General features: G+C 43.2%; 2 protein-coding genes across 8 annotated transcripts in view; one reads left to right on the top strand and one right to left on the bottom strand.

The window, feature by feature from the left end:
- LOC137375383 (collagen alpha-5(IV) chain-like) overlaps window positions 1-12,742 on the bottom strand; it is a 228,792-nt gene extending 216,050 nt beyond the window's left edge. For 4 of the 7 annotated variants that reach the window (XM_068042502.1, XM_068042506.1, XM_068042507.1 and 1 more), the window contains exon 1: window positions 12,158-12,740. In XM_068042502.1, the coding sequence (XP_067898603.1) occupies window positions 12,158-12,226 (69 nt within the window). In that variant the 5' untranslated portion in view covers window positions 12,227-12,740. Of the gene's footprint in view, window positions 1-12,157 lie in introns of all 7 variants that reach the window. The other 3 variants (XM_068042501.1, XM_068042505.1, XM_068042500.1) reach the window with 2 other exon arrangements.
- The window catches only part of LOC137375058 (collagen alpha-4(IV) chain-like), a 226,548-nt gene continuing 225,294 nt past the window's right edge, over window positions 12,172-13,425 (top strand). The window contains exons 1-2 of the mRNA XM_068041685.1: window positions 12,172-12,775; window positions 13,262-13,334. The gene's annotated coding sequence lies outside the window, so the exon portion shown is untranslated. The remainder of the gene's footprint in view (window positions 12,776-13,261; window positions 13,335-13,425) is intronic.

The raw sequence follows: 13,425 nt of genomic DNA, 5'->3' as shown, positions 1-13,425 counted from the left end.
GCATCCCAGGTTATATATCATTTATGATGCAAAATAAACCTTGGAATTCTGTAAACTGTCCACCAGTAATTGTAAACCTAAAATAGTTCCCAATCCATTCAGTACATAGTGAGTAAAAGGTGCCAATCCATTCAACATACTCCATAGTCAAGTATAAGAATCTATACATTACACATACTCGGTGAGAAGATAATACTTAATTCATGTTTGTGACTGCAGGAGTCTCATATATCTGTGCGTCCCCTCTGTACCTGTAGTACTGTGCACTGGTGCAGTTATACCCTCATGTTGGTAGAAAGAAGAAACAAAGAAATTGTATCTATATAGCACCTTTCATGACCTTAGGAATTCTAAAGCTCTTCACAGCCAATGACATACCTTTGAAGTGTAAGCAGGGCTGTAATGTAAGGAAATGTGGCAGCCAATTTGCACACAGAAAGGTCGTGCAGTCAGCAATGAGATTACTCACCAAATAATCTGTTTTTGTGATGTTGGTTGAGGGATAAAGGTTGGCCAGAGCACTGGAAGAACTCCCCTGCTCTTTGAATAGTAGCATAGGATAATTTATGTGCAACTGAGAGGACTGATCGAGCCTCAATTTACCCTAAGGCCAACACCTCTGACAGTGCAGAATTTCCTTATTACTGCACTAGGAGTGTTAACCTAAATCTTGAAACCTCAATCTGCTGACTCACAGGCAAGAATGCTACCAGTGAGATAAGACTAATGATTGAAAGGCCAATATTGAACAGCCAAAAGGCTCCTTTTTCCAATGACTCTCGCCGATATATGACCTGATAACTCCCTCCTACACTTTGCTTTGATAACCCCCCAGGGCAGTTTGCCATCAACAGAAAGGAAATTGGGCAGGTGGTGTAATTGGTGACCAATGCAGCATCACCTGCTTTACACCTTCACTGATAATTAAAATAAACCCCATGGTGTGTAGTGGGGAGAAGGTTCTGTGAGACATCATGATGCCTGCAGCTAATTTGTCCCTTCATGAGCTTTTCCATTGTCCTCGTCCTTATGTTAAGTAGCCCTTTGGAAGATGCTGACATTGAGGTTATCTCTGCTTTTCTTCCTGGGCTCTGTTATAGCCCTTCAATGTTGATTGTCTAATGCTGAAAGATTCCATCCCCTCCTCTTCCTTTGAAGAGGATCATAGGAGCTGTTTTCCTCCTTCTCCTCAGATGGAATAGTGGGTTCTTTGTCGAATAATTCAGCCATAGTGTTGTATGTGGATGAATCATCTGTGTAGATATGAACATGTAAATTGTGAATATCCGATTGTGTATTGTGCATCATCTGAATTTTTTAAAAGATTACCGTACAAGATACTGAACTCTTTTTAGAACACAGCCAGGAGACAATGGAAATCAAATTCAAGCAGAATGCTGTGTGGAGACATTGATATTCTACCAAGTTAACTTTCTTTACATGTGGCTGATATCTGAATATGTTGAATAACATGCTATATAACATAGTACATGAGTCTCGATTAATAAACTTCCAAAACCTGAGAAATCAATAGATGAGGACCAATCCTCTTCATAATACTGAATACATGGGCTGCTGTTCTTCCATTCAAGTCACTTACTTCATTCATTTTAATTTCATGGTTTTTTTTCTGACTAATTTTCTTTCCACCCATTGCCTCCTCTCTGGGGTATAGTCTTAGGCTACTAAATTGCCCAAGACCAAATTTGATTGAATTTTTCAAGGAGGTGACTGGTTATATAGATGAGGGTAAAGCAGTTGATGTAGTCTACATGGGCTTCTTAAGGTTTTTGATAAGGTCCCGCATGGGAGATTGGTTAAGAAAGTAAAGGCCCATGGGATCCAGGGTAATTTGGCAAATTGGAATCAAAATTGGCTTAGTGGCAGGAGGCAGAGGGTGATGGTAGGGAGTTGTTTCTGCGAGTGGAAGCCTGTGACCAGTGGTGTATCGCAGGGATCGGTGCTGGGACCCTTACTGTTTGGAGTGTACATTAATGATTTAGATGCGAATATAGGAGGTATGATCAGTAAGTTCGCAGACGACACGAAAATTGGTGGTGTTGTAAATAGTGAGGAGGAAAGCCTTAGACCACAGGACAATATAGATGGGCTGGTAAGATGGCTGGAGCAGTGGCAAATGGAGTTTAATCCTGAGAAGTGCGAGGTGATGCATTTTGGGAGGTCTAACAAGGCAATGGAATATACAATGGATGGTAGGGACCTTGGGGTGCTTACTGAAGGCAGCAGCACAGGTAGATAAGGTGGTTAGGAAGGCATATGGGATACTTGCCTTTATTAGCTATGGCATAGAATATAAGAGCAGGGAGGTTATGATGGAGCTGTCTAAAACACTGGTTAGGCCGCAGCTGGAGTACTGTGTACAGTTCTGGTCACCACACTATAGGAACGATGTGATTGCAATGTAGAGGGTGCAGAGGAAGTTCACCAGGATGTTGCCTGGGCTGGAGCATTTCAGTTATGAAGACAGACTAGATAGACTGGGGTTGTTTTCCTTGGAGCGGAGAAGACTGAGGGGGGACATGATTGAGGTATACAAAATTATGAGGGGCATTGATAGGATAGATAGGAAGAAACTTTTTCCGTCAGCGGAGAGGTCAATAAATAGGGGGCATAGATTTAAGGTAAGGGGCAGGAGGTTTAGAGGGGAGTTGAGGAGACATTTTTTTTACCCAGAGGGTGATTGGAATCTGAAACACTCTGCCTGATGGGGTGGTAGAGGCAGGAACACTCACGACGTTCAAGAAATATTTAGATGAGCACTTGAAATGCCATAACATACAAGGCTACGGGCCAAGTGCGGGGAAATGAGATTAGTCAGAATGGGTGCTTGATGGTCGGTGCAGGTGCGTTGGGCCGAAGGGCCTGTTTCTGTGCTATAAAACTCTATGACTCTATGACCACAAGAGACTTCAGTCCTTTCAGTCTGGGCTAGATTTGTGCACATGTGCTTTAATTAAAAGGCCAGTATCTAACACACAGCACCATCCAAGACTCCTAGGACGAATTTGGCTGTCTTAGCATAGGTCTTTTGATGCTCAGAAATTAGGATATAAGAAATAGGAGAAGGATTAGGCCATTCAGTCCTACGGGCCAGCTTCGCAATTCAATAAGATCATGGCTGATCTTCTACCTCAACGCCATCTTCCTGCACTTTTCCTATATCCTTGATTTCATTGGTATCCAAAAATGTATTCATCTCTGTCTTAAATATACTCAACAACTAAGCATCCATAGCCCTCTGGGCTAGAGAATTCCAAAGATCCTCAACTCTTTGAGTGAAGGAATTTCTCTTCATCTCAGTCCTAAATGGTCGACCCCTTATTCTGAAACTGTGAACCATGTTCTAGATTCCGCAGCCAGGAGAAACATTTTCGCAGCATCTACCCTGTCAAGCCCCTTTAGAATTTTACGTGTTTCAATTGGATCACCTCTCATTCTTCTAAACTCTCAGGAATATAGGCCTAGTCTACTCAATCTCTCCTCATAGGACAATCCCCCTCATCCCAGGGATCAGTCTAGTGAACCTTTGTTGCATTCCTTCTAAGGCATGTATATCTTTCCTTAGGTAAGGAGACAGTACTCCAGGTGTGGTCTCACCAGTGCCCTACATAATTGCAGTAAGAATTTTTTTTACACTTGTACTCCAATCCCTTTGTAATAAAGGCAAACATACTTGGAATATCTGGAATTGAAAGCTAGTCTCAGTAATGAGGCCATGAAACTATCATCAATTGTCATAAAAACCCATCTGGTTTACTAATGTCCTTTAGGGAAGGAAATCTGCTGTCCTTACCTGGTCTGGCTTACTTGTGACTCCAGACCGACAGCAATGTAGTTGACACTTAATTGCCCTCTGAAATAGCCTAGCAAGCCATTCAGTTGTCAAGGGAAATTAGGAATGGGCAACAAATGCTGGCCTTGCTAGTGACGCCCTCATCCCATGAACGAATAAAAAAAACCCTGCACGTTAACTTTCTGTGATTCATGTACAAAGACACCCAGGTCCCTCTGAATGCCAACATTTCCTAGTCTCACACCATTTAAAAAATATTCTGCTTTTCGATTTTTCCTACCAAAGAGGATATATTTCATGTGCAATGTTCCTGTCCACTCACTGAACCTGTCTATATTCTTTTGCAAGAAATGCTGGAATCACTCAGCAGGTCTGGCAGCATCTGTGGAAAGAGAAGCAGAGTTAACGTTTCGGGTCAGTGACCCTTCTTCGGAACTGACCCGAAACGTTAACTCTGCTTCTCTTTCCACAGATGCTGCCAGACCTGCTGAGTGATTCCAGCATTTCTTGTTTTTATTTCAGATTTCCAGCATCCGCAGTATTTTGCTTTTATATTCTTTTGCAGCCTTTTTTTGTCCTCCTCACAGGTTACTTTCCCTCCTAAATTTGTACCATCACCAAACTTGGATATATCACACACAGTCCCTTCATCTAAGTCATTGATATAGATTGTAAATAGCTAAGGCCCAAGCACTGATCCTTTTGGTACCCAAGTTACAGCCTGCCAACTTGAAAATGACTTGTTTATTCCTACTCTCTGCTTTCTGTCCATTAGCCAATTCTCAATCCATGCTAATGCTGTTTGTATCCTTTTGGGGGAATCCAAGTATGTCCTCTTGTAACTTCATTTATTTACCAATATACGTGCTGTTCTTCCCCTAAAATGTTACCCTGGAGTTCAAATTCGCAACCAAAAATAACTTGACTCAAGCACACAAGGTGATTTCCTTCCCCTACTCCCACTACCTACACCAGATGATAGACGTGGCAATATGTTCCTTCCTGGTACATACCAGTGGAGTTGAGTAAAGGAATAATATACTCCTGACTCGGTCTGACATCTTGTTGAAGCTGGGATAAGGAGTCATTTATGAAAGTTAATTTTATGCTCCCTGTGGAAAGCTTCACTCATTGGGGATGCGCATTGGGAATTCAGTAGTTTAAAAATTAACATATTTCTGATTGTATATGCTTGGAAGTTACAGAATAATCCTGTGTGTTCATATGCCTTGGAGGAATCATCCAATGTGGGGATGAGGGATGGGGTAAGGCACACGTGATGGTAAATCCATGCCACCACTTAGCTAAAAGAACAGTACAGCCTGTATTGTCAAATGGTAATTTGCTGTCAGCTCTCGTTAAAGCCATTCAAATGTAAGTTAGATCAAATATGCTCATTTTCCACTTTACTGAAAGTGGAAGACTTGTTTGCTTCTTTGTACCAGCGGCAAATCCTCCAAAATGACGGATAAACCTAAACTCATCAAATATGCTTCAGGAAGAGAAGTAAATGCATATACAGTCTTCCCACATCATACTGGCATTTTGTGTTTTGGGTTAATGTAGCTAAAAAATGTAATAATGTATCCTATTTCATTAGGGATGCTGAAGAATGGAAGGAGCGATCCAATGACTTTAAAAGGGTAGCTTTACTGAAGTGGTGCACAACAAAGTAAGGAGAAAAATGGAAATGGCGCTGTTAAAAATTGTCATTGATGGGAAGGGTAGCCCTAATCATTCAATGAAGAAACTCAGCTGACCAATTTACAATATCTGTATAATATCATGCTATTCATTACACACAGATATCAGATGAATGTAACATGGATTACTTGTCACGAACATCAGTTATTTAACATTTTGCAATGTTCAGAGTTCTCATGTCTGCATTCTATAAATTTGAACAGAAGTGGAGTTCAAAATCAAATCCAGTATTAATTAACATAGAGCTTCGTAGATGATCTGTAAAAAGTCACAATCTTATAACTAACTTCATATTTTCACAGATGATTATATCTACATCCTATGTTAAGGATGCCTCTCCAGGCACACCTCCATTGTGGTAACAGAGGAAGTGGATGAAATGGAATCACAAAGTTCAAAGAGTCAGTATTGAAGGAACAGAACAGGATTTCAGTTGACAACAGAGAAACACTTTGAGGGCAGGAATCTTCACAGGGCTACCTCAGGAAAGTTGCATGACATCAGATGAGCAAGCTGCCAAAGAGGAAGGGATCATACTGTTGGAAATGTAACTTTCAATCTTCAATTCCACACTCAGAATCAAATAGAGAAATGGGGTGCCAAAAATACTGCTAATGCTGCAAATACACAGTATGCCCATCAGTATCCGAAAAGAGAAAATATCATTAACATTTTGGGTGTTGCTGCGAGGACAGAAGGGTGGCAGACCTGAAATTGTTCACTCTTTCTCTCTCCACAGATGCTGCCTGATCTGGTGAGGATTTCCACCATTTTCTGTTTATATTTCAAATTTCCAACATCCATAGTATTTTATCTCCAAACATTCGATGTTACTAAGCTGCCTTCCTTGTAGCAACTGCACAATGGCCTTATCTATAATGCAGTATGTTGTAATTGGCCCAGTTATTAACCCATTGACTGCCATGGTCTGCAATGAGCCACCATTCTTTATATATGTGAGAAGTCGCTGGAGGAGAGTGGCAGGGATTCAAAGAAGGAACGTGTGCAACTTTCCTCTGGAAATCATCTTGGCACATTTTTGATTGCATATTAATAACCCATAATTCTATTTTAAAAAAAACTTAATTCTCATCCTAATAATTCTTTGCCAATTTTACAGTGCTGAGCTGTAAATATTTCTGAAAGTGTAGTCAGAAAACAGACACTGCCATAATTGTTAGGATACCTTTATACTAAAAGTTTAGTGTTGATAAGAAGTGATTTCTGCTTTGTGCTGCTGCAGGGTAAATCTGGAGTCAGGGCCCAATTTTGCTTTGGAGCACAGCTGAGTGAGATTTCCTGGAAGATGTAGGGGTAGAACTTTGCATCGGGCACCTGTGATATACCCCACCTGATATTCTTTCTTTCTTTTCTTTTGGGCCTCCTTATCTCGAGAGACAATGGATACGCGCCTGGAGGTGGTCAGTGGTTTGTGAAGCAGCACCTGGAGTGGCTATAAAGGCCAAATATATTCAGCTTGATTAAAGTCAATGGAACTAAATCTCAGACAGGGTGTATAATGGGTACCCGATTCGATATCACCCATTTTGCGCTACCATAAATTCTAGCGCGTGGTCTTGGACTGCTTTGGGTCTAAAAGCAACACCATGTCAAAGTTGGTTTAGAAATTGATGGTGGGTCAGTTGTGACCCTAAACACATTTTAAAGCCTACTTGATATTAATTTAAATGGATATAGGGCAGGGAACAATGTTGAGAGACAGCTCTGCTGGTATAGGTAGCCAAGTGGGTAGGAGCCAGGCAGTGAGTTCCAGCATTTCTTGTTTAGGTTTACTACTTGGCTGGAATCTACTGAATCGACTGCTAACTGCAGTTTAAATGCAGCTTTAAGCTGTCTTTGGTTCTTGGTCTCTCTTTTAAGCTCCATGCACACTTAAGCACAAGCACATGAGCCTCTAGCTGTTGGAAAACCTTTAGCAAAGAAACAAATCTTTCTCAGACCCGAAACGTGAACTCTGTTTTTCTCTCTCCACAGATGCTGTCAGACCTGCTATTTCCAGCATCCGCAGTATTTTGCTTTGGTATCAGTATTAATGGGGCATCGACTGACCCTTCAGTCCCTGCTATTTAGCTCGGTTTCATATACTTGTAAGTTACTGTTGGTCCTGACATATTACAGATAGGCATTTCATGCTGTTCTAACCCTTCTAATGACAACTACCACACTGCGGCAATGAGCAGATGTGTCTATCAATCGGTCTGAAGCAACTTTAACAACCTAACGAGAAAACTCCTGCCTGACACAAAACCCACTCGCGGGGCTCTTGACTCTCCCAGTGCTCAGTTCCCCCACCGCCACGTGGAGATCAGCAGATCTTGACAGACCAAAATAAACAGAAAAACAGCTGAGCGGATACTGGCTCTTAATTTAAACACTCCCAAGCTTGCCAAAAAAATAAATAAAAGCCAACCAGGGAACTTGCTCCAGTAACTGATCCAGGCAAATGAGCCTGCATTACAGTTTATGGTGTTAATCTCGGAAGCAGAGGCTATATTATTTCTGACACGCAGTTTGACAACAAGTTTCTGTGCTCCCGGAATCCAGATCAATCCGAGTTCCCAGCAGATGACTTTGTTGGAGCATCTCGCTGTAAAGTCAGTAAAGTCACATCACTCCTGTATTAAAAGGTCTCCAGTCCGCTTCTCTCTCACTCCTGCCTCCCCTAAACAGCGTGAACCGCATAAAATTTACCAGCTACAAATACATCTCCGAAAATAAGTGCGGGCTGAGCAGAGAAGTCAACGATGGCATGTATTCTGCTATCAGTGCCACATATCACACTCTGGTCGCTGTGTACTGGGAACCGGAACTTTTATTCCCGCTGCGTCTACAGTTAACTCGAATCGGAACCAGAAGCCACACTTGCAATGTGCATGGGCATTATTCAGCTATCGGAAGCACTCGTTCACAACCCATCACCCATCTTGCAGTACGTCCTGATATGTGATACAGTCCGCCCTGACTCCACTCCTGATATCTGTTAAGCGCAGACCGGTCCGAGCACTTTCTAACACACACAAAGTTACAAGAACATACACACTCACACGCGTATACCACCTCACACACACATACACACGCAGCCAACAAGGGTAGCAGACAAATGGGAATGCCTTCCACTCCATGCTCCCTTCCAATCATCACTGGGCCAAAATTTTCGATCCCATTAGGAATGGGTAATAAACGCTAGCCTTGCCAACGATACCCATATTCCAAGATTTTTTTTTAAAAACTCACCATATAAGCAGCAACTTCATACACACATTCAAATACAAGCACACCCACATTCATATCGCAACCCGTACATAGATACACACCAAATGAAGAAAAAGACTTGTATTTATTTTGCACTTTCCACAACTGTAAGAGTGCTTTACAGCCAATGAAGTACTTTTGAAGTACTTTATTAATGTAATCTAGGGACAAAATATGAATAACAAATTCATATACACAGTCACACACAAATACCATTCCAGATACATATCCAACCAACAAACACCAACTTCATACACAAATTCACACACATATACCATTCCATACAGATACACAGGCAACTAACACACAAACACCAACTCCATATACACAAACAACCCTCCGTGTACACAAGTAAGGGCACATAATTTACTCTGGGTGGGGACTCCAATGTTCACAGCAAAAATGGCTCGGTAGTTCCACTACTGTCTGAATTAACCAAGTCCTGAAGGACATAACAGCCAGACGGGGCTTATGGAAGGTGGGGAAAGAACCAACACGAGGGAAAAACCTACTTGACTTCATCTTCAGCAATCTACCTGTCGCAGATACAATTGTCCAAGAAATTATTGACAGGAGTGACCACCACACAGTCCTTGTGGAAAGCAAGTCCTGTCTTCACACTGAAGACACCTTCCATCATATTGTGTGGCACTACCACTGTTTTATTTGGGATAGATTAAAGCCTAGCAGATTAAAAGTGGAGAATCTTGAGGCACTGTGGGCCATTAACAGCAGTAGAGTTGTATTTCACCACAACCTGTAACTTCATGCCTGGCATATCCCTCACTCTACCATTAACATCGAGCCAGGCAGCCAACACTGGTTCAATAAGAAGTGTAAATAAGCATGCCAGGAGCAGCAACAGGTATACCCAAAAATGAGGTGCCAACCTGGTGAAGGTACAACACAAGACGATATGCATGCTAAACAGCAGAACGAATATGCTATGAACAGAGCCAAATAACCAATGGAACAGATCAAAGTGCTGCACTCCTCTCACATCCAGTTGTGAATGGTGGTGGACAATTAAACGAATGGGAGGAGGCTCCATAAACATTCCCAAGCTCAATGGTGGCAAAGATTAGAGCATGGCTACCCGACCCAAACCCGACGGGACCCGACGACATGTGTCGGGTTCGGGTCGGGTCGCTCTTCCGGATCCAACATTCGGGCTCAGGTCAGGTCGGGCTGGGTCGTACACACTCTATCACCACCTCTGGTAAGTGGCCCCAATGTTAATGCACTTTTTGGACAGGAAAGGTTGTTTAGTTACAGTTTTTGTCAGCTTGTGCAGGTAAGTAACAAAGTGAAAAATGGAAGGTAGGTTAATCAGTTCGGGTTGGGCACGGGAAAAAAATGAAAGGATTTGGGCTGGATCGGGCTTGGGTCGGATATGGTTCTGTCGGGCTTGGGTCAGGTTTCATTTGCAGACCCGAGCTGCCTTTAGCAAAGATCAGCACATAAGTGCAAAAGACAAGGCTGAAGCTTTCTCAACCACCTTCAGTCAGAAATGCCAAGTGAATTATCCATCGTGGCCTCCTCCTGAGGTTCACTCCTTCACAGATGCCAGTCTTCAGCCAATTTGATTCACTCCATGAGATATCAAGAAATGACTGAGTGCATAGGATATAGCAAAGGCTATGGGCTGCAACAACATCCTGACTGTAGTGCTGAAGACCTGTGCTCTAGAACTAGCTGCAACTTTAGCCAAGCTATTCCAGTACAGCTACAACACTGGCATTCACCTGACAAAGTGAACTATTGCTTGGCTATCTACTTTCCACAAAAAAAGGAAAAATCCCATCTGGTCAATTACCAACCCATCAGCCTACTCGCTATCATCACCCATGTGAAGGGAGGTGTCGCTGACAATGCTATCAAGTGGCAATTACTCATGAATAATCACCTCAACGATGCTCAGTTTGGGTTCTGTCAGGGCCAATGGTCTCCAAACCTCATTACAACCTTGGTCCAAAAATGGACAAAAGAGGTGAGACTGACCTCGCTTGACTTCAGTGCAGCATTTGAGCATGTGTAGCATCAAGGAGCCCTAGTAAAACTGAAGTCACTGTGGATCTGAGGGAAAACTCTCCACTGGCTGGAGTGATACCATTACAAAGCAAGATGGTTGTGGTTGTTGGAGGATAATCATCTCAGTCCTAGGATACTGCTGCAGGAGTTCCTCAGAATAATGCCCTAGGTTGCATCATCAATGACCTTCCATCCATCATAAGGTCAGAAGTGGGAATGTTTGCTGATGGTTGCACAGTATTCCGTTACATTTGCAATTCCTCAGATAATAAAGTAGTCCGTGCCCACATGAATAAGATCCAGGTTTGGGCTAAGAAGTGGCAAGTAACATTTGCACTATACAAGTGTCAAGCAATGACCACCTCCAACAAGAATTAATCTAATCACCTCCCCTTGACATTCAAAATTATTACCATCGTCAAATCACCCACCATCAACATACTGGTGTCACAAGTCAGGAGTGTGATGGATACTCTCCACTTGCCTGGTCGGATACTGCTCCAATAACACTCAAGAGGCTCGACACCATCCAGGAGTAAGTAGCCTGCTTGATTGGTGCCCCATCTACCACCTTAAACATTCACTCTCTCCACCACCAGCACACACTGGCTGCAGCGTATACCATCAACAAATGTACTGCAGCAACTGGCCAAGGCTTCCTCAACAGCACCTTCCAATCTTGTGACCTTTATCACCAGAAAGGACAAGATCAGCAGACGCGTGGGAACACGACCACCTGAAAATTCCCCCTGTCCCTGCAGCCCCCCACTCCAACCACCCTGACTTGGAAATATATCGGTGTTCCCGCATCATTGCTGTGCCAAAATCCTGGCACTCCCTCCCTAACGCAGTGTGGGTGTACCTTCACCACACAGTCTGCAGTGGGTTAAGAAGGCAGTTCACCATCACCTTCTCAAGAGAAACTAGGGATGGGCAATAAATGCTGGCCTTTCCAGCAATGCCCATATTCCAAGAATGAATAAACAACATTTGAAAAATGCCTTGTATAATACAGTGGGCTCTGACAAGCAATTATCCCCTCTAGAGCACAGGACAGTCTCATCAACAGGTATCTCTGCATCAGGCACTCAACAGCCAAGTATTCCCCCTGGATATCAGATATTCAGTGTTACAGCTCACTAGGATGTTGTCCCCACAATATATATGAAGCATTATTCCGGCAGCCTGGGTCACTGCAGGCTTCTCACATGATGTCGAGCCAGGTAAAGACTGCGATACACATTTTCCTGGAATAATTTAGTAACCAATGGAATTTTAACTCATTAATATCAACCTGCGTAACATTCCTGAAAAACGGAAAATAAAGTCACTCACCGCCTCCGTCAGGGTCGCAATGGACAGGATCACGAACACACAGCTGAGAGTTGGCATCGGGAGGGCCATCTCTAGACAGCGGCTTCGATCCACTGCTTAATCCGGCTCGGAGCTAAAAGAGGGCACTGTTGCTGGCGAGACCTCTGGCTACCAGTCAGAGTGCGGCTGTCTCCGGGCCCGAGAAGCTGGCGATTCTCACTCCATTTCTTTTTCAGATGTTTAGGAGTGAAATGAGTCTTGTGCCCCGCCCCCGAGCCCCACCTCATGACCGCCTGGGGCACTCACAGCACCTCCCACACCAAGAACCCGCTCCTCACAGAATCCCACCACCAATTCCTCTTTCTGACCTGATTTTATTGACGGGCGAAGCCACAGAGACCAGGTTCAAGGTGACGGGGAAGTAGGTGAACTTTCTTCAGGAGGAGGGGTTTTGAGGCATCTGCTATACCGCTGCTGCTCTCTCTCTCTCTCTCTCTCCTCGCCTTCCCTTCAGGACTTCAATCCAATGTTGTGTCTGCTCCGCTTCTTTCCAAATTGCAGATGGAGAATGGCTGTGAGCTGCCAGAGGTGGTAGTCTCGATTGGCCAAGGGATAGTGTCAAAACCAACGCTGGATCCCGTAAGTGTCACCAAAATGTTTCCATATCAGAGAACAGTCTATCCGGAGCCAGTGTTTCTTTCACCTGCCTTTGCTCGCCAGTTCCAGCTATGAGTAGCCAGTAACTGGAGGAAGTATCATCTGTCACTTAAATTTGACAGGAGCAAGAAACTTAGATAGAATCATAGCATGATACGGCGCAAAATGAGCTTATTCGGCCCACTGTACCGGTGCTGGCTCTTTGGTAGAGCTGTCTAATTAATCCCACTCCCTGCTGTTTCCCCACATCCATGCAATTCCCCCCCTTCGAGTTTATATCCAATTCTCTGTTAAAAGTTTCTATTGAACTCTATCTGGCAACGCACTCCCAGATCACACCAGATCCCAGATTCTCTGGGTCTTTAAATATTGCCGCGTGAATGTATTTTTCCAAACAGGTTTTGTTCTAAGGTGTCATATTTTTTTGGGTATAATTAACACAATTTCTGTTTTGCTTTTTTATTGCAGTAAATTTTCACCTGCTCCCTGCAAGGATGGAACTCGTGGAGTAACCGGAAAAGTTATTCTGAAATTACCAACGGTGAATTTTTTCTTTTTTAAGAAGATTCGCATATTCTACGTTTTATTTTTCTCAAGTTGTGCCATAACCCACGCAGTGCTTCATGCTGTGA

The sequence above is a fragment of the Heterodontus francisci genome, chromosome 11, assembly GCF_036365525.1.
Source record: "Heterodontus francisci isolate sHetFra1 chromosome 11, sHetFra1.hap1, whole genome shotgun sequence".
NCBI classification, from domain to species: domain Eukaryota; kingdom Metazoa; phylum Chordata; class Chondrichthyes; order Heterodontiformes; family Heterodontidae; genus Heterodontus; species Heterodontus francisci.
This window is presented reverse-complemented; position numbering and strand designations above follow the sequence as displayed.